The 23,456-nt window shown below is 44.2% G+C and overlaps 1 protein-coding gene across 1 annotated transcript in view; it reads right to left on the bottom strand.

Moving 5' to 3' along the window:
• The window catches only part of nfasca (neurofascin homolog (chicken) a), a 140,405-nt gene that overhangs the window by 95,560 nt on the left and 21,389 nt on the right, over nucleotides 1-23,456 (bottom strand). Inside the window, exon 7 of the mRNA XM_078546405.1 lies at nucleotides 15,244-15,291. Within this exon, the coding sequence (XP_078402531.1) occupies nucleotides 15,244-15,291 (48 nt within the window). The remainder of the gene's footprint in view (nucleotides 1-15,243; nucleotides 15,292-23,456) is intronic.

Below are 23,456 nucleotides of genomic sequence, written 5' to 3'. Positions count from 1 at the left end.
TTCATGGGAGTGGAGCAATAATTAATCTCTATTTATTTTCAGTAAGGATAATGTTGGAGCAGTGCAAGAGTTCCAGGGAAATGCAACATGATGCAATGAAAGGGCAAAGACACTAACTCCAGAATCTCCTCTTTCTTTTGCAATGTTTGAGGCCCCAGTGATGTTGGTATGAGCAGTGGAAGACACCAAGTGCAGGATATTGAGGTTGGCGAACCATTTAAAAAGTAATCAGACTAGTTAGTGGACTTGCCCATCCAACCTTAAGGTTGGCGGGCAGGCAGGGAGCCCTGGCGGGCTTCAGAAAAAGCATCAAACCTCATCCACGGGTGGGATGAGGTCTCGTGTAGGTTTTTAAAAATTTAATAAAAGTTTACTTAAAAGTGATGGACATGTGCCAGCTCATGTGACAGTGTCACATGAGGGGACATGTCAGGGAAATTTCATTTCTGTACATGTGCCATTTTAAATTTGGCGGCGATCTCCCTGAGGCAGCACTTAGCCGCAGGGAGATGAGTGTGCTCTTTGACGCATATGCCCAAAAGAGCGCACTCTCAGCTGAGGGAAATCCCCGACCCCCCACCTGCATAGGGAGAGCATAGCGCTTCCTGGCAGATGTCATGCTGGGCGGGCATTAATTGGCCTGCCCACGTAAAATGGCGGCGTGCCCGCATGCACCCGCTCCTGAACTTCCCCCCCCGATGGGGGGAAAATTCGTCCCCAAGAAAATCTGGGCCATTAGGTTAAAGGTTAAACCCAAATGTGCAGGCACATTCTCTTAGTCAAACCCACAAAGGATTCGCAGAAGGACAGCGGTGGTTACAATGTTTACAAATATTAGACACCAACTGAGTCTGAGAGATGACCATTTGTTCTCAGTGGAAAACCAATTAAGAGATTGGGCATGATTCAAGTCTTTGAAATAATTTAAGGGATCTGAAAATGTGAATGTTGGTAAATATGACAGGAAAACCAGCGGGCATGATTATAATTTTCAAAGAAAGAACTTGCATTTATATAGCATCTTTCGCATCCTCAAGGCATCCCAAAGTGTTTCAGAGCCAATGAATTGCTTTTGAAGTGTCATTGCCACTGTGATGCAGTCAAATTCTTTCTTTTTAAGAAGAGCCGGATAGGAGCGGTCCTGAGGAAGGAAACAATGCTGTTGCTTTTCCCTCTCCCTGCCCTATCAGTATACCCCACATCCTCTACCTGACAAAGAACTCAACATCAGCACAGTCAATCCATGGGAACTGGAAGTAAATGCGTTTCCTGCCATTCAGTCACAATCCACCTGGTACATTGTCAAGATACAATGACCAAATCAGAACAGACATCAATGACCACTTGTATTAGTGGTAAGTTATTGAGTTATTAGGTTAACCGTGGTGAAATTCCATTGGCCTAATCCACACAAATAGTACCATTAAATAAAATCTTTAAACATTTAACTGGACTTCCAATAGGTGATTGATAAAAGTGTCACATAATATAAGCTTGTGAGCAAAGTTGAAGACCATGGAATAAGAGGGGCAGTGGCAGCTTGGAGTCAAGGTTGGCTGACTGGCAGAAAACAGAGGGTAGTGGTGAACGGTTGTCTTCCAGACTGCAGTGAGGTGTACAGCGGGGTTACCAGAGGTCAGTACCCTGACCACCGCTTCTCTTGATCTTTACTAATGACAGGGACTTAGGGCGCAGTGGCCTCAATTTCAAAATTTGCAGATGACGCAAAATGTGGAAGCATTGTGAAATGTGAAGAGGGTAGAGGTGGACTTCAAAGGACATCGACAGGCTGGAGGAATGGGTGGACACAGTCGATGAAATTTAATGCAGAGAAGTGTGAAGTGGTAGGAAGAACGAGGAGAAGCAATATAAAAAAGGATGCAAATCTAAAGGTGGTGCAGGAACAGAGATTCCTGGAGGTATATGTGCACAAATCGTTGTAGGTGACAAGGCAGATCAGAAAGCGGTTAGAAAGGTACCTGGGATCCTGGCTTTTATAGATGGAAGCACAGGGCTGGATTTTCCTCCTCTGGGTGGGTAGCAGGAGGTGGGTAAATTCCCAGCTTGGCCGGCCAGCCGATTGGGAAAAAGTTTGCAGACAGCCCCAGGGGCTGCCAGTGTGGAGGCGGGCTATTTAAAAGCCCTGCCCCGGTGCTGTAGCTCTCACTCCCCCAACACTACTCATGACCCATCCAGGCCACTGAGAGCTTGACTGAGAGCCCAGAAATCCATTGGCCTGTTAAAAAAACCTGTGCCCTAGGGAAAATACTACTTGATTGATAGCTCTGGCTCTCTGATCTATGCTGTCAATTTCACAATGTTTATTTACACAAGATAAAGAGGTTTCGAGTGCTTGCAGTTGCGGCTATTGATAATTTGAAATGCCTGGGTGATTGACACTTTTATTGGGCTGTAGTAAAAAGGAGTTTTTTTTCAGAAAGTTGAAACTTATCAATGAATGATATTTTAAAGCTTTTTAAAACATCCTCCTGCTGCTATAGGGTTCATTGGCTGTATAGTGGGTGAATGGGCATGGAAGTGCCATAGCTTGGCCTGGGGGAATGAAAGGTCATAGGGGTTAGTTGGGAGGGCATGAGGAGGACCCAATGAACTTATCTCTCCAAAGGTTCCCCCCCCCATGTGGACCATGGTTCACAACACCCGAGGCACCGTGAACCACGACTCATTGAAAAGTTGGCCCAACTCCGTGAAAACTGTGGAGGACTAGGACATCCCTGTCCCTGAAATGGAGATGGCTGGGTCAGGAATGCAGGGTGCGGGCTCGCAATCTGAACCAGCCCGCACTGCGAAAAGGCACTCCTGAAAAATCGGGAAACCTTGGGAAAAGGGCTCCCGAGTCATACCGACTTGCCAAATTCCAGCCCATGGGAGTGCAAAAGGAAGGAGGTTATGGTGACGCTTTACAAAAGACTGGGACAGCCTCAGTTGGAGTATTGTGTGCAATCCCGAGCACCATATTTTAGGAAAGATGCAAAGGCATTAAAGAGGCTGCAGGAAAGGTTTCTGAGAATGGTTCCAGGATGAGGACTTTCAGTTACGTGAACAGATTAGCGAAGCTGGGATTGTTTTCCTTAGCGAAGGAAAGTTTGAGGGGGGATTTAATAGAGGTGTTCAAAATCACGAGTGGATCCATACAGATCAGTTATGGAAAAACTGTTCCCATTGGCAGAAAGGTTGAAAAGCAGAGAACTCCAATTTAAGGCGAATGGTAAAACAACCAATGGTGACGTGTGGAAACATTTCTTTCCATGGTTATGATCCAGAACGTACTGTCTGAGAGGATGGTGGAGGCAGGTTCAATCGTGGCTTTCAAAAGGGAATGGGGTTACGGGGAAAGGGTGGGGCAGCAAACCAAGCCAAATTACTCTTGCAGACAGCAGTGTGAACTTGATGGGCCAAATAGCCTCTTTCTGTGCTGTAACTATTTCAGCAATTCTACACTCTCATTATTTGACAATGGCAGAATTTACCAATGAAACATAGGCAAAGGGATACACCTTCCACCCCAGGCTGTGTGGACAGTGCTGTTGAGTGCTCACATTGTCTGGGACAGTTAGTCACAATTACCCAGCAGACGCTGACAAATCTTTTTGGGACTCACTATCAGAGGGCAGACGTTGCATGGGTTCACCACCCGACATTTTTCAACCACAGGAATCAATGGGCCAAAATAATGAGTGTTACTTCATACGGCGTTTCTCGACAAGTCACCTTGATGTGTGCAAGGGCTCACCATTGGCACTGAACCCCGAAAGCTCACCATTGGCACTGAACCCCGAAAGCTCACCATTGGCACTGAACCCCGAAACCTCACCATTGGCACTGAACCCCGAAACCTCACCATTGGCACTGAACCCTGAAACCTCACCATTGGCACTGAACCCCAAAACCTCACCATTGGCACTGAACCCCGAAACCTCACCATTGGCATTGAACCCCGAAACCTCACCATTGGCACTGAACCCCGAAACCTCACCATTGGCATTGAACCCCGAAACCTCACCATTGGCACTGAACCCCGAAACCTCACCATTGGCATTGAACCCCGAAACCTCACCATTGGCACTGAACCCCAAAACCTCACCATTGGCACTGAACCCCGAAAGCCTCTCTCAATGTGGGCTAATCAGAGGTGAGGGAAAGGCAATCAGCACAGGAGGCTGAGGGGAGGAGGCCATTCGGTCCCTCAAGCCTGTCCCACCATTCAATGAGATCATGCTATCCAAACTCCATCCACTCGCCTCGGCTCCATACCCTTGCCTGGCAAAACAACTCCTGATTTAAAATTTTGGATTAAACTAGCAACTTTTGGGGAGAGAATTCCACCTTTCTACCCCACCTTTGCCTGAAGAAGTATTTGCTAACCTCTCTCCTGAGTTGTGGGGCTCTGATTTTAAAGTTATGTTTCCTTGTCCAAGGTTCCCTCAACACTGGGAAAGACTGGGAAATCCAGTTCTCTCAGAATCTCAAAAACCTCAAATAAATTATTTCTTAACTGATTATACTATAGAGTAGTGAGGTGAAAATGGAATATCATTGGCTGTCATTTAAAAGAAAACACCACAACATTGATACCTTCTGCAAGGTGCAAATGGCACATTCAGTAATGGCAATCCCCAAACGAAGACAAATCACTTTTTGTCGCCTCTTCATTTTACTCATATACACCCATCTGTTTCCTCAAGGCCATAATGAATCCCGCAGGCTTCAGTTTACTACTAGGCCTCAAATAAATTACAGCAAACAAGATGGCTGTTTATCCTCTGTTTTAATTCTTTCATGGGATGTGAGCATCCCCGACAAGGTCAGCTCGTGCCTAATTGCCTTGAGATGAATCATTTTGATCAATCTTTGTGAGGGTCAGGAATAATAATGCCTGGGAAAGAAACCAGGATGTAAAGCACTTATTGTGTGGTTAGTTAAGATAGGTCCTCTGTTTCTACACTGTACCAAAAATGTACCTTGACCTCGGCCTCAGAAGTACATCCCCCATTGCACCATTTTTTTGTACATTGATCTTTTTATACATGCTCACCAACAGGTGGTGTTACTGGGCAAATGGAACAATTTCCATTTTGGTTGTTTGTAATACCAACTAAGCTCTCTCAGATCATAGAAACATAGGCCAGGATTTTACGGCCCAGTCTTGGCCATTTAAATCTTCATTCAGTTCGGCAGGACCGTAATATCATGCTGGGCGGAAGGGGCAGTAAAATCCTGGCCATAATAACATAGAAAATAGGAGCAGGAGTAGGTCATTCGGCCCTTTGAGCCTGCTCCGCCATTCAATATGATCATGGCTGATCCTCTATCTCAATGCCATACTCCTGCTCTCTCTCCATACCCCCTGACACCTTTAGAGTCTAGAAATCTATTTCCTTCTTAAATATATTCAGTGACTTGGCCTCCACAGCGTTCTGTGGTAGAGAATTCCACATGTTCACCACCCTCTGAGTGAAGAAGTTTCTCCTCATCTCAGTCTCAGTCTCGTATCCTGAGGCTGTGACCCCTTGTTTTAGACCCCCTCAGCCAGAGGAAACATCAACCTTGTCAGAATTTTATAAGTTTCAATGAAATCCCCTCTCATTCTTCTAAACTCCAGTACATACAGGTCTAGTCGGCCCAATCTCTCCTCATACAACAACCCTTCCATCCCAGGAATCAGTCTGGTGAACCTTCACTGCACTCCCTCTATGGCAAGTATATCCTTTCTTAGGTAAGGAGACCAAAACTGTACACAATACTCTAGGTCTGGTCTCACCAAGGCCCTGTACAGCTGCAGTAAGACATCCTTGTTCTTGTACTCAAGTTCTCTCACAATGAAGGCCAACATACCATTTGCCTTCTTAACTGCTTGCTGCACCTACATGCTTGCTTTCAGTGATTAGTGTACAAGGACACCCAGGTCCTTTGTACATCAACATTTCCCAATCTATTACCATTTAAATAATACTCTGCCATTCTGTTTTTCCTACCGAAGTGGATAACTTCACACTTATCCACGTTATACTGCATCTGCCATGTATTTGCCCACTCACTCAACCTGTCTAAATTGCCTTGAAGCCTCTTACACCCTCCTCACTGCTCACAGTCCCACCAAGTTTCGTGTCATCAACAAACTTAGAAATATTACATTTGGCGCCCTGCTCCAAATCACTGATATCCATGTGAATAGCTGGGGCCCAAGCACTGACCCCTGCAGTGCCCACTAGTCACCGCCTACCACTCCGAAAAGATCCACTTATTCCTACTCTCTGTTTCCTGTCTGCTAACCAATTCTCAATCCATGCCAATATATTACCCCCAATCCCACGTACTTTAATTTTGCACACTAACCTCTTATGTGGGACTTTATCAAAAGCTTTCTGAAAATCCAAATACACCACATCCACTGGTTTTCCCTTATCTATTCTGCTAGTTATGTCCTCAAAAAACTCCAGTAAGTTTGTCAAACATGATTTCCCTTTCATAAATCCATGTTGACTTTATCTAATCCTGTTGATATTAAGTGTCCTGTTATCACATCGTCTATAATAGACTCTAGCATTTTCCCGACTACTAATGTTAGGATAACCAGTCAGCAATTCGCTGCTTTTTCCCTCCCTCCTTTTTTAAGCAGTGGGGTTACATGTGCTACCCTCCAAACTACCCAGACTGTTCCAGAATCGGCTTCAAGTTCACTGGAGGAAGACTGAAGCTCCCTTTAATCTGCTCAACAATGTGCCTTAGTGCCAACCTTTGAAGAGCATCACTTCCACTTCCTACACCAGTCATCCCCTGACCACATAGACAACCAGCTTAGTGCCAACGAGTGCCGAATTAGGGAACAATGCAGACCAAGAGCTGGATTGAGATGGTCCAACCCCATCTCACAAAGGATTTACAGCTATCAATCGGGTTGCCAACTCTGGAGATTTAACCACGTGACCTCCTGCCTCCAATCACCCCGCTTGGTCGAACAGCCATTTTCACATCTCTGACTCCTTCATTAATTACAAAAATAAGTGTTCAAAGAAGATGAAGGAAACACATTTTCTCAATGATCCTATGCTTTATCTCCTGGGTTAATTCCTGTTTACCCCAGGATAATCCAGGATCTGTGGCAAGCCTACAGACAGAAGGGATTTTCATCCTGAAAGTCTAACCATGGAGTTGATAGACCAAAACCACCCTTTCCTGATCCGCCATTCCCATTTCCAAATTGAGGTATTCATGTGGCCTCACTGAATGTGGCTGACAACCAGTGCTGAACAATGCAAAGTTCTCTCCTGTAGATTTACACCTATTAAGGTCACAAATTATTCCGGCGAGAATCACTAGAGAGAGAGACGAGGCCTCATCCCATTAGATGGGATCAAATTTACAATCAAGCCCCAGCAGCAAAAGGACAATGGCCGAGATTTTCCGGCCCCGCCCACCACCAGGATTGTCCGGTGGCTGCCGCATTCCCCACGGCGGGTCCTGTCAAAACAGGGCCAGGAAATCCCGGCCAATGTCCGAATGGCTCATAGCATCCACTCCTTTGGGCGGGGAATTCCCGCTGACCGATTACATGGTTAAAAAAATGAACAGGAGTTAAGGATTTGAATCCAAGAGTGAAACCGAAGCCGATTCTCATTCACTGAGTGCAGGCTTCCACTGGCCAAGTCTATGAATGATACCAGCTGAGGTCCTCCACTCAGGAGTCGGCTTCCACAGTGATATGGAGCAGAATTTAATGCTCTCACCTATGGCAAGTATGGTAGTGGGGGACATTTAATCGGGCTGGGGGGTAGCGGGCGGGCGGCTCTGCTGCCTTCCCGCCTCTTCCCCAATTAGGTCCGGCCGGAAGGCCCCTGGATGGTCTTCCAGCTCCGCTGCCAATTGAGGCCCTTAAGTGGGCAACTAATGCCTACTAATGGGCGGCATCCAGCCATCACTGGTATTTATCCAGTGGTGGGCAGTAGACTCACCATGTGGGTAGACTGAAAAGCAAACCTGTCAAGTTTAGTTTAACATCTCAGCTGAAAGACGGCACCTTCAACAGTGCAGCGCCCCCCCCTTAGCACTGCACAGGAAGGTCAGCTGAGATTTTTGTGCTCAGGTTTCTGGACGTGGTACTGGAACCCAAGCTTTCTGACTAAGAAGTGAGAGTACCACTAACTGAGCCACAGCTGACATTGGCAGGTTAGTCTGTTCTAAGGCAAAAACAAAAATACTTGGAAAAACTCAGCAGGTCTGGCAGCATCTGCGGAGAGGAACACAGTTAACGTTTCGAGTCCATATGACTCTTCAACAGAACTAAGGAAAAGTAGAACAGAGGTGAAATATAAGCTGGTTTAAGAGGGGGTGGGACAGGTAGAGCTGGATAGAGGGCCAGTGATAGGTGGAGATAACCAAAAGATGTCATAGACAAAAGGACAAAGAGGTGTTGAAGGTGGTGATATTATCTAAGGAATGTGCTAATTAAGGGTAGAAAGCAGGACAAGCAAGGTACAGATAGCCCTAGTGGGGGTGGGGTGGGGGGAAGGGATCGAAATACGCTAAAAGGCAGAGATAAAACAATGGATGGAAATACATTTAAAGATAATGGAAACAGGTGGGAAAAAAATCTATATAAATTATTGGAAAAAAGGGGGATCGGAAAGGGGGTGGGGGTGAAGGAGAGAGTTCATGATCTAAAATTGTTGAACTCAATATTCAGTCCGGAAGGCTGTAAAGTGCCTAGTCGGAAGATGAGGTGCTGTTCCTCCAGTTTGCGTTGAGCTTCACTGGAACAATGCAGCAAGCCAAGGATGGACATGTGGGCATGAGAGCAGGGTGGAGTGTTGAAATGGCAAGTGACAGGGAGGTCTGGGTAATGCTTGCGGACAGACCGAATGTGTTCCGCAAAGCGGTCACCCAGTCTGCGTTTGGTCTCTCCAATGTAGAGGAAACTGCATTGGGAGCAGCGAATGCAGTATACTAAATTGAGGGAAGTGCAACTGAAATGCTGCTTCATTTGAAAGGAGTGTTTGGGCCTTTGGACGGTGAGGAGAGGGGAAGTAAAGGGGCAGGTGTTGCAACTTCTGCGGTTGCATGGGAAGGTGCCGTGGGAGAGGGTTGAGGTGTAGGGGTGATGGAGGAGTGGACCAGGGTGCCCCAGAGGGAATGATCCCTGTGGAATGCCGCTGGCAGGGTGAAGGGAAGATGTGTTTGGTGGTGGCATCATGCTGGAGTTGGCGGAAATGGCGGAGGATGATCCTTTGAATGCGGAGGCTGGTAGGGTGATAAGTGAGGACAAGGGGGACCCTATCGTAGTTCTGGGAGGGAGAGGAAGGTGTGAGGGCGTTGCGCAGGAGATGGGCCGGACACGGTTGAGGGTCCTGTTCTAAGGTTGTATTAAAATGCAGAATCTACGAACATATAAATTAGGAGCAGGAGTAGGCCACTCGGCCTCTCGAGCCTGCTCTGCCATTCAATAAGATCATGGCTGATCTGAATGTAACCTCAACCCCACATTCCTGCCCACCCCCCAATAACCTTACACCCCCTTGTTAATCAAGAATCTATCTACCTCTGCCTTAAAAATATTCAAAGACTCTGCTTCCACCGCCTTTTGAGGAAGAGAGTACCAAAGACTCACAACCCTTTGAAAGAAAAAATTTCTCCTCATCTTGGTCTTAAATGAGCGACCCCTTATTTTTAAACAGTGACCCCTAGTTCTAGATTCTCCCACAAGAGGAAACATCCTCTCCACATCCGCCCTGTCAAGACCCCTCAGCATTTTAAAGGCTTCAATTAAGTTGCCTCTTACTCTTCTAAATTCTAGTCGATACAAGCCTAACCTGTCCATCCTTTCCTCATAAGACAACTCGCCCATTCCTGATATTAGACTAGTAAACCTTTTCTGAACTGCTTTTAGCGCTTTTACATCTTTCTTTAAGAAGCAGACCAGTACTGTACACAGTACTCCAGATATGGTCTCATCAATGCCCTTTATAACTGAAGCATAACTTCTCTACCTCTGTAATCAATTCCCCTCACAATAAATGATAACATTCTATTAGCTTTCCTAATTACCTGCTGTACTTGCATACTAACCCCCCCGCAATTCATGCAGTAGGGCACTCAGATCCCTCTGCATCTCAGAGCTCTACAATCTCACCATTTAGATAATAAGCTTCCTTTTTATTCTTGCTGCCAAAATGAACGATTTTACAATGGCCCACATTATCCTTCATTTGCCAGATCTTTGTCTACTCATTTAACCTATGTCACTTTGCAGCCGCCTTACATCCTCTTCGCAATTTACTTTCCTACCCATCTTTGTGTCGTCAACAAATTTAGCCACCATTCCTTCGGTCCCTTCATCCAAGTCATTTATATAAATTGTAAAAAGTTGAGGCCCCAGCACTGATCCCCAAGGCACATCACTTGTTACCTCCTGCCAGCTAGAAAAATAAACCGTTTATGCCAACTCTCTGCTTCCTGTTAGCTAACCAATCTTCCATCCATATCAATATGTTACTCCCTACACAATGAACTTTTATTTTCTGCAATAGCCTTTGATGTGGCACTTTATCAAATGCCTTCTGGAATCTAAGTGCAGTACATCCACTGGTTCCCCTTTATCCACAACACGTGTGACTCCTTCAAAGAACTCAATAAATTGGTTAAACATGATTTCCCTTTCACAAAACCATGTTGACTCTGCCTGATTGCCTCAAATTTTTCTAAGTGCCCTGCTATAGCAGCTTTAATAATCCTTTCTAACATTTTCCCTATGACAGGTGTTAGACTAACTGACCTTTCTGCCCTCCTCCCTTTTTGAAAAGGGGTTATATTTGCTATTTTCCAATCTAAAGGAACCTTCCCTGAATCTAGGGAATTTTGGAAAATTAAAACTAGTGCATCAACTATCTTATTAGCCACTTCTTTCAAGACCTTAGGGTGAAGTCCATCTGGACCTGGGGATTTGTCAGTCCACAGCCCTAACAATTTGCTCAATACCACTTCCCTAGTGATTGTAATTTTCCCGAGGTCCTCACTCCCTCCCATTTCCTGATTTACAGCTATTTCTGGGATCTTACTTGTGTCCTCTATAGTGAAGACCAAAGCAAAATATCTGTTTAATTTGTCCGCCATCTCCCTACTTTCCATTATCAATTACATAGACATGCTCTCTATAGGACCAACGCTCACTTTGTTAACTCTTTTCTTATTTAAATATCTATAGAAACGTTTACTACCCATCTTTATATTACTAGCTAGTTTTCTTTCATATTCTAATTTTTCCCTCCTTATTAATCTTTTTGTCATTCTTTGCTGTTCTTTATATTGTTTCCAATCTTCTGACCTGCTGTCTTTGTGTGATTACATGCTTTTTCTTTTAAGTTTGATGCTGTCTTTAATTTTTTTAGTTAACCACAGATGCATTAGCGAAAGGAAGAGGTCTAATTATTTGGTCCGATAATGCTCATGCAGAGTCTTGAGATCTTTTACTAAAGAGGCTATATAAATGCAAGTTGTGGTAGAATTTTAGACCGTGCCTATATTATTGTTCAGTTCCAGCCTGTTAAACATACGAAATAGGGCCAGTAGTAAGCTATTTGGCCCTTTGTGCTTTCTCTGCCACTCAGCAAGGTCTTCTACCTCAACTCCACCTTCCTACCTTATCTCCATATCTCTTAATTCTTTTAGCACCCAAAAAATCTATCCATCTCTGTCCTGAATATATGCAATGATTGAGAATCCACAGCCCTCTGGGGTACAGAGAAAATAAAGACTTCCATTTGTATAGCGCCTTTCGTGACCATTAGACAGCTCAGAGAGCTTTATAGCCAATGAAGTACTTTTGAAGTGTAGTCACTGACGTAATGTAGGAAATGCAGGAGCAAGCTCCCACAAACAGCAATGTGATAATGGCCAGAAAGTCTGCTTTGGCGGTGTTGATTGAGGGATAAATATTGAATTCCAATGATTCGCAAACAAACAGCCATTTTAATAAACTGAGAAGCTCAAGTAACACAAGGGAAATCAGACTGGCTCAGAATCCCAGAATTCCCTGCAGCTCTGATGTCATATCCCATTAGCAGTTCCAGAGCTATTTTAGTTCAGCACTAATGTTCAATCTAAAACTATCTGGCTGGCTGAGATAACAAAGAAATATTCCTCTCATTCAATTTTGTATTGGCTTTTGTCCCTTTTTACCCATGTTGTATCCCCTTGTATAGGTGGCAGCATTGGGGTTGCCAACCCTTCAGAATTGTCCTGGAGTCGCCAGGATTAAATATTAATCTCTTGGGTACAGCTCTGAGCAAAAACCAAGAAGGAAAATCTTTGGGGCATAGTGTGTGTGTGTGTTTTTTCCCCCATTTGCTTTGAACATTTTTGTTTATTAATGGTTAAATGGATGGGGGATGTAAAAAGCTGTTGGCGGGCAGGTCATGTGACAAAAACTCCAGGACTACATCCAACTTGAGTTGGCAACTCCAAGCGATATAGCTGGGTAACCCTGCTGCCTTGTCTTTGCCTGGAATTGCCTGTTAGCTAATTGGTCCAAATGGATATTGGTGACTGCCTTTGTACCCCTCCTTTTGGAAAACATAACCATATATGCATGCTGCCTGAGAAATCCAAAGGGGTGATCTAACAGGGGCCTTTTCTATAAAAAGAAAGTATCTGATGGGGTTTCCTCCAGCCCCATTCTTTCCTCTGGTGGGTGGGGGGTGGAGGGTCGATTTGAACCAGGAGGCATAACCTTAGATCTAGCATGCTCAGGGGGTGATGTCAGGAAGCACTTCTTCACACAGAGCGTAGTGGGGATCTGAAAGTTTCTTCCTTAAAAAGTTGTCGAGGCTGGGGAATCAATTGCAATTTCCCAAACCGATATTTGTTAGGCAAGAATATTCAAGGTTGTGGAACCAAGGCGTGTAGATGGAGTTATAGGTCAATCATGATCTAACTAAATGGTGGAACAGTCTCTGAGGGCTCAGTGGTCTCCTCATGTTCCTGTACTTGTCACTAAATAATGGCTCCACAGTGTGGGGCATTGGTAAAATTAGTGGTGTTGCATCACTGGGCTGCCATGGCTTGTAGAATATTTAGAGGGAGAAAGCTCTCTCCACCTTGTGTCAATTTTCTTCCTCCCCAGAATCCAGTGGGGTCCTTGCTGATGCGCAGCTCCACAGACGTAGGTTGCCCTTTGGCTCCCTGCTAAGAAACTGGTGTAAGAAACCCGGACAGAGTGAATGCTGGCAGGCTATTTAACTGTGGGGGCATCGCAGTGGAGTCCGATCTCAATAATGGCACATGTGTACTTTTATATAACTGTCAAAACCGAATCACAATGAGAAACGGGATCCCTGGCTGGTTGTTGGCTCACCCTCCCAAACCCAGCCAACTAACCCAGACGAACAGAGCTAAGTCTTACCTTAAGAGTTATCTCAGACAGATCAACTCACTCAGTACAGACCTGGAGCTTTCTCGCATGTTCGACGGAGCTACTCACTACCTCAACCAACTTGACCACCCAGGGGGCAATTGCTTGCACTTATAACCAACTCCTTTTGGCAATTGAAAGGATCAATAAAACCCAAATTTGAGAATGGGCCTACTCCACTCACACATCCCCTGCAGTGTCCCCCTGTAAACTCAAATCCCACCAGGGAAAATTGTGAAAAGGAACTATAGCAATTTAAGGGCTGGCAGCAAAATAAGTGAGCAGGAATGTTATTGGATTGTTGTGATAACCTGACTGGTTCACTGATGCCTTTTGGAAAAGTACCCATGACCCCTACCCGGTGAGGCCGATATGCAACGCTAGTGTCAGGAGGTGAGTTACCCATAGTGTTTTTTATTGGTTCACGGGATGTGGGTTATGCTGGTGAGATCCGCAGTTATTGTCTATCCCTAATTTCCCTCGACAAGATGGTGGCGAATTGCTTTCTGGAACCACTGCAGTCCATGTGGTGTAGGTACACCCACAGTGCTGTTCATTCTAAATGTTCTCAACACAACGAGGGATGGGCAGTAAATGCTGTTTTGCCCACATTCCAAAAACGGAATAAATATAACCACATTCCCTCAGTTTTGAAATCAATATCCCTGTCCTCATCCGCAACTCTCCTCATGGCCTTGCACCTCAAACTCTATATTTTTATTTTATTTATTTTTTTATTCATTCATGGTGTGTAGGCATCACTGGCTAGGGCAGCATTTATTGCCCATCCCTAATTTCCCTTGAGAAGGTGGTGATGAGCTGTCTTCTTGAACCGCTGCAGTCCATGTGATGTAGGTACACCCACAGTGCTATTAGGGAGGGAGTTCCAGGATTTTGACCCAGCAACAGTGAAGGAACGGTGATATATTTCCAAGTCAGGATGGTGTGTGACTTGGAGGGAAACTATCGGGTGGTGGTGTTCCCATGTGTTTGCTGCTCTTGTCCCTCTGGGATGGAAGGTGATGTCTAAGGACCTTGGTGAGTTCCTGCAGTGCATCTTATAGATGGTACACACTGCTGCTACTGTGCACAGGTGATGGAGGCAGTGAATGTTTGTGGATGGGGTGCCAATCAAGTGGGCTGCTTTGGCCTGGACGGTGTCAAGCTTCCTGAGTGTTTTGGGAGCCGCACTCATCCAGACAAGTGGAGAGTATTCCATCACACTCCTGACTTGTGCCTTGTAAATGGTCGACAGGCTTTGGGGAGTCAGGAGGTGAGTTACTCGCTGCAGGAGTCCTAGCCTCTGACCTGCTCTTGTAGCCACAGTATTTATATTCCCAACTCTGTCTTTCCTCTCATGCACTCATCCCTTAGTAGCATAGCCTGGCCCCATGCTCTGTTTGAAACTTTTCTCCCTCATTCCAAGGCCCATAAAATCCATTTCTTGTCATTCTTTTGGTCCCTTTCCATATCTCTCTTCTTGTGACTGCTTGGTGTTAGTCTGAAGATCCAGTGGGGAAAAGAACAATGTTACACTGCTGCAGAAAGACCAGTTGTGATTGGCGAAACTTGGAATCATTCCAGTTAAGACTCATTCGCGGCTGTTCCACAGGCTGAAAAGGCATTTATGGTTCAGTTACATTCATGGATTGGAAGGTGTTACATGAGTGCACCTTATACTCTGCTGCCACATCTTTTCCTTTGAATACAGCTCTCAGGGTTTCACTGCAGTCCGGGGTGTTAAAGTTACGACACAGGTCAGTTTAGTAAGGGATTAGAGGGTTAAAACATAAAGTTCTCTAGAAAGTGCCATAACTCACCACCAGTTTCATTCAGAATAGTTGGCACTGATTCATAATTGGTATTCACTGTAACAAATAAAACAACATGAGCGTGGAAAACTAGGAAGGAGAAATGTGGAATTATGGAATGGGGAGGGGAGACAATCTGGAAGAGAGAGAGGACAAAGACAAGTGTGTATAAGGGGGTTATGGAGGCTACGCAAGGAGAAAGGAGGATTTGGGAGAAAAGGTGGCAGGAGCCAGAACAGAGTAACAGGAAGAAGGGATATAGAAGGTATAAGGGACAAAAGAAATGGGGGGGGGCATCATGCAGGGAGGGGGGAAAATAGAGCGCAGAAGCATTTTAGACACAGAAAAGTATGCAAGGAGAGCTGGGTGAGGGGAGGTGGGGCTGGTGGTAAAGACGTGCAAGATATCAAAAAATAAATAAACATGCATTGGGGAAAGCATCTGTCCAGTGATACATTACTGATCAGTGAGCTGAATATCAAATATCAAAACACATGTCATATTAAAACAAAACAGGTTAGCAGAAATATTTCAGTGTGATTAAAACTGAATTAAAAACTCAAAACAGCAGCGTGACTGAGCAAGCCAGCTTTTTGACATAGAACTCAGACAGAAAATAATCTGACTAAGCTGATGAGTAGCGCATCCCAAATCTTTCAGGGGAGATGGGCTGAGATGATTGTGGAGTGAGTCCTTCAGCTTCAAAAAAGGTTTAAAGGGAAACTAAACTAGAAAACTGTCGGAGGAAACTTGAAGAAAGCCACCGTCACCCCCAACGTCCCCACCATGATAAACCCTTTACTAACGTAGCAAGCAATATTCCAGTAGGTCAAACCTTCCACTCATTCTAGATAAACTTAAGTCTCAATCTCATCAAAACTCCCCTAGAAATTATTCTAAAGAACATAATCGAACTTGGATCATCAAATTGCACAGTTGCCTCTCAATGAAATAAAAACAGAAAATGCTAGGAAAACTCAGCGGGCCCGGCAGCATCCGTGGAGAGAGAAACCGAGTTAACATTGAGTCCATAAAACTCTTCTTCAGAGCTAATATGGACTCGAAACGTTAACTCTGTTTCTCTCTCCACAGATGCTGCCTATAGTAATTATGGTTTTATTTAGTGTGTAATGTACCTTTAAGAATACTTGTTAAGGAAGATCACCAGATCTTTAGTAACCAATAGGAGACTAACGTGGGCTACCTCAGCAGCCAGCGTAGAGATAGAGTTGGAGTTGAAGGCACACGTATAGTTGCTGTTGAGTATATTGTAAATAAATTTAATGTTCCCATCCAAGAAGTGTCTGCAGATCAACTCTATCAATAATAGCACAATTCGGCCACCCTACAACTAACTGGTGATGAGGTTAAAACAGGATTGAACAGAAGAAATCAAGTTAAAAAGAAATCGGCACTGTACCTTGCCTAGTGATTGTAACTAGCAAGCTCCGTTAGAATTGAAGATGTTATCCCTTCTCAAAATGGCACAATTGATCCTTTTGAACCTGCCACAGAAAATTGGTCTCAATATGTAGAACACCTCACGTTCATTTTTCAAGTGAATGAGATTACAGGGGAAGAGGAGAGCGATCCTCTTGAGTACTTATGGGAGAAAAACCTACAGCTTGATTTGAAATTTGATAGCACCCAGTGTCCCAGGTTCAAAGAATTTCGATGAATTGGTGGACCCAGTCACTTTCAACCAAAGCCCTCAGTCATGATGCAGAGGTTCAGGTTTAATTCGTGAAATAGAGCCCTGGGTGAGACAATTGTGCACTATGTGACAAATTTGAAGCAGCTAATGGAACATTGAGAGTTTGGTATGACTCTGAACGACATGCTCAGGAGATTGTTTAGTATGTGGTGTGAAAGAGAAAAGATTATTGTCCAAAGTGAATCTGGATTTCAAGAAGGCGTTAGAGGTAGCGCTGGCCATGGAAAGTACAGTAAGAGATTCAAAAACAATACAGAGTGTGCAAAATGGCACTGTCCTCCACATCGGGAGGGAAACCCCAGCCAAAAGAGGTGCGAAGAAACGAGAAGTGGGAAACAGCCCCCGTTAGTTGAAGGATGAAGGAAAATAACTTAGCAGCGAAATCGAAGAATAATTTTAATAGAGGTGGAAACAGTCTTTTAACAATTGGCAGCTTAAAAAAATCAAATGCTACTATTGTCACAGAAATGGATATATGATGAGGCAGTGCCAGGAAAGATTCAAGCAGGCTTGTAAACAAAAGAAGAAGCCCAGTGAAATTTACAATGTAGAAGAGCCTGAAACAACAAATTCAGACATTTACTCATTGTTTAATCTGAAAGTTGGAAAGACAGAACCAATATTTGTCACAGTGAAAGTAAATGGCAAACCTGTTAGAATGGAAGTGGACACGGGAACTTCCACTACAGTAACTGGGGAACATACCTTCAGGTATTTGAATAATGGTGAACATCAATTAAGTTTAGAACAAACAGCCTCCAAACTCAAAACATATACAGGTGAAGACAATCAAGTAAAAGGCATAAGCAGAGTAACTGTCCATTATGGAAGCCAATCGGCAAAGCTAACCTTGATGGTGGTAGCAGGTGAAGAGCTTAACCTCCCAGGCCGAAATTGGTTAAAGGAGATTAAGTTAGAATGGGCTGAAATTTTCCAGTTGAGAGAAAGTGGGCTAACAGAGCTACTTAGAAAGTACACCATCGTCTTTAAGGATGAACGGGGAAAATCCAGGTCCTGCAGGCCAAGGCTCATGTGGATCTGGAAGCAAACACTCATTTCATGAAGGCGAGACCGGTGCCATACGCTGTGAGAAAAAGTCGACATTGAACCGAACAGACTAGAGAAACTGGTCGTTCTACAACCTGTTCAGTTCTCAGAATGGGCAGCCCCCATAGTCCCTGTCCTTAAACCCGAACAAAGCGTCCGAATTTGTAGAGACTACAAACTGAGAGTTAATAAAGTAGCTAAACTAGACAGGCACCCTATTCCAAAAATCGAAGACCTGTATGCCAAGCTGGCATGAGGGACAACGTACACAAAGCTTGACATGAGTCATGCTCAACAACAACTAGAGTTGGATAATGCCTCCAGGGAATTTGTCACAATTAATACCCACAAAGGGTTGTACCAGTATGTACAATTGCCTTTCGGCTTGTGCCATCTTTCAGAGAACAATGGAAAGTTTACTGCAGGGACTGCCCCAGGTTGTAGTCTATTTAGATGATGTATTGTTGACAGAATTCACTGAAAAAGAGCATTTGGCAAACTTAGAAGAAGTCTTAAAATGTTTCTTGCAGGCTGGAGTGCGTGTAAAAATAGAAAAATGGATGTTCCAAGTGAGGGAGGTAATCTATTTGGGTTACCGGGTAGATTCACAGGGACTCCACCCAGCTGAGGAGAAAGTGAGAGTCACAAGAGAGGCATCAGCGCCAAAGAACGCCTCAGAGCTCAAATCATTCCTAGGAATGATCAACTATTATGGGCGATTCTTATCCAATTTGTCTACAGTGCTGCCCCCCCTGTATTCTCTACTCAAAAAGAACCAACGTTGGTTTTGGGAGGTGCCTCAGAAAGAAGCTTTCATAAAGGTGAAACAATTGTTGCACTCGTCCAATCTATTAGTGCATTATGACCAGACGAATGAATTGGTGCTGACATGTGATGTATCTCCCTACAGAGTGGGAGCAGTGCTCTCTCATCAGATGGATGACGGCACAGAACAGCCAATAGGTTACATATCGAGAATGCTCACCGCAGCGGAAAAGTGATACTCGCAGATAGAAAAAGGCCTGTCCACCATCTTTGGTGTCAAGAAATTTCACCAGTACGTACACGGCCACCATTTTACAATCTTTTCAGACCACAAACCACAGCTGTGTTTGTTTAGTGAGGGCAAGGCTATACCACCCATAGCCTCAGCAAAAATACAACGATGGGCTTTAATCCTGGCAGCATACGAATACACTTTCATACATAGACCTGGCAATCAAATCGCAAACGCCGATGCCCTTAGTCATTTGCCTTTACAAGAAAATGATGAGCACGTCCCAGTTCCACAGGAACTTGCTTCATTGTTGAATTTCTTAGATTCCTCGCTGGTATGTGCTCAACAGCTCAGTGACTGGACAAGTCAGGACCCAGTCCTATCTCAGGTACGAGAACAAGTACTACGTGGTTGGTCACAGGAGCCCGTATTTGACAAAATGAAACCGCATTTCAACAGAAGACATGAAATAATCAGCCAGGATGGCATCTTATTATGGGGAGCACGAGTGATAGTTCCTCCAAAGGGAAGGGAGCCACTTTTAATTGAACTACACAGTGCCCATCGGGGAATTTCCCAAATGAAGACCATAGCACAGAGCTAACTATGGTGGCCTGGGATGGATGGTGAAAAAGAGAGTTTAGTAAAGCACTGTGTGCAATGTCAGCAACTGCAAAAGTTGCCAGTGACAGCTCCATTACACCCATGGGAGTGGCCAGGTAGACCCTGGGTGCAGTTACACATAGTTCCCAGGAAAGGTTCAACGTATTCAGTGTTTCTGCTCACTGTTGAAGCCCATTCAAAATGGTTGGATGTATATGAGGTGACATCACCAACTTTGGCCGCTTGAATTGAGAAACTACCTCAGAGTTTTGCTATTCATGGACTACCAGAAGTTGTTGTTTCCGATAATGGCACGGCATTTACGAGTGCTGAGTTTCAACGGTTTATCAGCCTCAACGGTATCACTCAGGTGAAAACTGCACCGTACCACCCTTCCTCAAACAGACTGGCCGAAAGAATGGATCAAACATTCAAGGCAGGCATGAAAAAGTTAACTGGTGATTCCTTGGCAACCAAGCTAGCACTCTTTCTTTTTCATTACAGGACTACCCCTCACACAACAACAAGTGTCACACCTGCGGAGTTATTGTTGAAACACCGTCTCAGGACGAGATTGAGCTTAATAATGCCGAACTTAGGGGGGAAGGTGGGAAGGAGTCAGGGAAGCCAGAAAACTAGACACAACTGGCACAGTCACCAGAGGAAATTTACCATGGGAGAGCCAGCCGGTATACGTGAAAAATTTCAGGGAAGGACCAAAGTGGTTACCAGGTGAAATAAGTGTGGTTACTGAACCTCTAGCTTACCATGTGGAGGTGGAAGGCCGGATCATTCGTAAACATGTGGACCATTTAAGGAAGAGAGAGACAAATCACCAAGATTTGGTTCCACCAGTGATCATGAGTGGGTCTGCATTTCCTGTTGAGGCCCAGGGCTGACATGTCTGATGTTCCTGTAAGCGTTGAGGATACAGAACTGCAAGTGCCCACCGAAGCACCTGATGTTCAGGCAACTCCGGAAAAGGAGATTCCTGACAAAGAATCTGAAGTTGTGGAGCTGCGACGTTCCACACATACCAGGAAACCACCTGAAAGACTGAACTTGTATTTTCCTTACATAGTGAAAATATTATGTTGTCTTGAAAAATATGTACATGTAATATATGTATAGCTAAAGGGGGAGGAATGTAGTAATTATGGTTTTATTTAGTGTGTAATGTATCTTTAAGAATAATGCTTGTTAAGGAAGATCACATGATCTGTAGTAACCATTGGAGAGTTGCGCAGGCTACCTCAGTAGATGATGTAGAGACAGAATTGGAGTTGAAAGCACATGTGTGGTTGCTGCTGAATATATTGTAAGTAAACTTAATGGTTCCATCCAAGAACTGTCTGCAGATCAACTCTATCATTAATAGTACAACTCAGCCACACTACAACAATGCCAGACCTGCTGAGTTTTTCCAGCATTTTGTTTTTATTTCAGATTTTCAGTATTTTGCTTTTACCTCTTAATTAAGTTGGGTAGTAGACAATATTCAGCACCTTGCACATCAACAATGAGCTAATTGATAACAGGATGAATGGCTCTGGATCTCAATATCCAAATATTATCTATAGGAATTCCCAAAGGGGGAGGTGATGGTGCCGTGGTATTCTTGCTGGACTAGTAATCCAGATACCCAGGGTAATGCTTTGGGGACCCAGGTTCAAATCCTGGCAGATAGTGGGATTAAAAGTCCAATGATGACTGAAACCATTGTCGATTCAATTAAATAAACCTGTAAAGTTCAATTAATAAATCTGGAAAGCTAGGTTCAGTACTGGTAACCATGAAACTATCATCGATTGTTGTAAAAACCCATCTAGTTCACTAATGTCCTTTAGGGAAGGAAATCTGTCGTCCTTACCTGGTCTGGCCTACATATGACTCCAGAACCACAGTAATGTGGTTGACTCTTAAATGCTCTCTGAACAAGGGCAATTAGGGATGGGCAATAAATTTTGGCCCAGTCAGTGACACCCATGAATGAATGAAAAAAAAAATTCCAAAGGGCTTTTCTGATTGGTGCAAAATTTCTTTACATGTTTATCTGGAGTTCCCGATGAAGAAGTGCCGAAGTTACAGTGTACGTTGGAAAATCCCCAAGAAAATTCCTGGCAGCTATGGGTTAGCCACAAATTCGGTATAACGAGGAGGAACCAGAAATTGTGGGGCCTCTACAATTGGAATTCTATAAACTGGAAGTGAATGGGAAGAGGATCAACGTGTTCAAACTGTAAAGAACTGACGTGACCAGAAAGGAGTTTAATGTACTGGTGGCCAGAAAGGAGTTTAATGTACTGGTGGCCAGAAAGGACTTTAATGTACTGAAAGTCGTGCATGAACTGAGACTGAGGACGAAAGGATTTGATCCTTTGAATTTCCTACAGTGGAAAAAGGTTTGGTGCAGTTGAACTTTATACAATGGGAATGAAAGGAAGAGGTTTGGTTTTTGAAATGTTATACAATGAAAATTAATACAATATGTGTACACAGGTCTGAGCTACATCCGTAAGTGTTGAGAAATATAATTCAGATAACGAATGATGTTATTTATACAACAATTTATATTTATATAGTGCCTTTAATGTAATAATGTCTGAAGTCTGAAGGCACTTCACAGCAGCATTACAAAACAAGAATAAGGCCAAGCCACAACAAGAGATCTTAGGTCAAATGACCAAAATCTTGGTAAAATAATTAATTTTTAACGAGTGTCTTAAAGGAGGAAAGCGAGGTAGAGAGACGGAGAGGTGTAGGGAGGGAATTCTAGAGCTTGGGCCTAGGCAAACAAATGCATGGCCACCAATGGTGGGACAATTAAAATTGGGGATGCTGAAGGGGCCAGAATTACCGGAGGCGATGTATCTCAGCGGGCTGTGTGGCTGGAGAAGATTACAGAGGTGGGGTGAGGCGCAGCCATTGGAGGGATTTGAGAAAGAGGGAGAGTATTTTAGAATCAAGTCTTGGTTAACCAGGAGCCAATGTAGTGGGGCGTTAGGTGAAAAGGACTTGCTGAGAGGCAAGATACAGGCAGCAGAGTTTTGATGACCTCAAGTTTATGGGGGTGGAATGTGGGGGATGTGATGTGCGTTGAAATAGTCAAGTCTAGGAGTAACAAAGGCATGAGTGAGGGTTTCAGCAACTGATGAACTGAGGCAGGGTTGAAGTCGGGCGATGTTACAGAGATGGAAGTAGGCATTGTTAAGTGATGGTGCAAATGTAAGGTCAGAAGTTCATCTTGAGGTCAAATGCGATGGCTGACTGGAAGAGCAGAGTAGACTCGGTTGCTCATGTGCCCTGGTAGCTAACACGTCGCACCAATAACTCAAAACAAAATGGCACTACTTTAATGTTCAAGCTTCTAATCTTTAGAAAATTTTTTATAGCCTTTTTATGGCACTTTCTGAAAGTGATATTTATGTTGCTGGTTGTGAAACGTGGGCCATCAGAAAGGAATACTGCGTCACTCACAAACAGGCCACAATAAGTCCAGCCATCAGACAATTGCTGGTTGTTGACTTCAAAAGTACTTGCTGTGATCGAGAGATCTAAATCTTTTTGTGTAGGTGTATCTCCTGAAAATGCATTCCAAGTGAGATCCAGGCTAACCTAGCTCCGCTCAAAACTTTCATAATCACTAGATTGCTGCATTCACTACTAGACAGGGCTGAGGCCTATATTGCCTCCCTTTGTCTACAAATTGGAGAAACGTTCCCCAGAATCTCAAGCGAACAAATCTTATTTTGTCCTATAACTGCCGACTGCCTTGAAACAGTGCCATCCAACCAATCATGTTACAACAGTGGAAGCGGAGCTGGTACTTTCTGGAGGTCTGGCTAGGAATGGTGGAGGAGA

This window comes from Cetorhinus maximus, chromosome 8 (assembly GCF_964194155.1).
Source record: "Cetorhinus maximus chromosome 8, sCetMax3.hap1.1, whole genome shotgun sequence".
NCBI lineage: Eukaryota > Metazoa > Chordata > Chondrichthyes > Lamniformes > Cetorhinidae > Cetorhinus > Cetorhinus maximus.
Note: the sequence above shows the minus strand (reverse complement) of the source record. Positions and strands in the feature narration are given on the sequence as shown.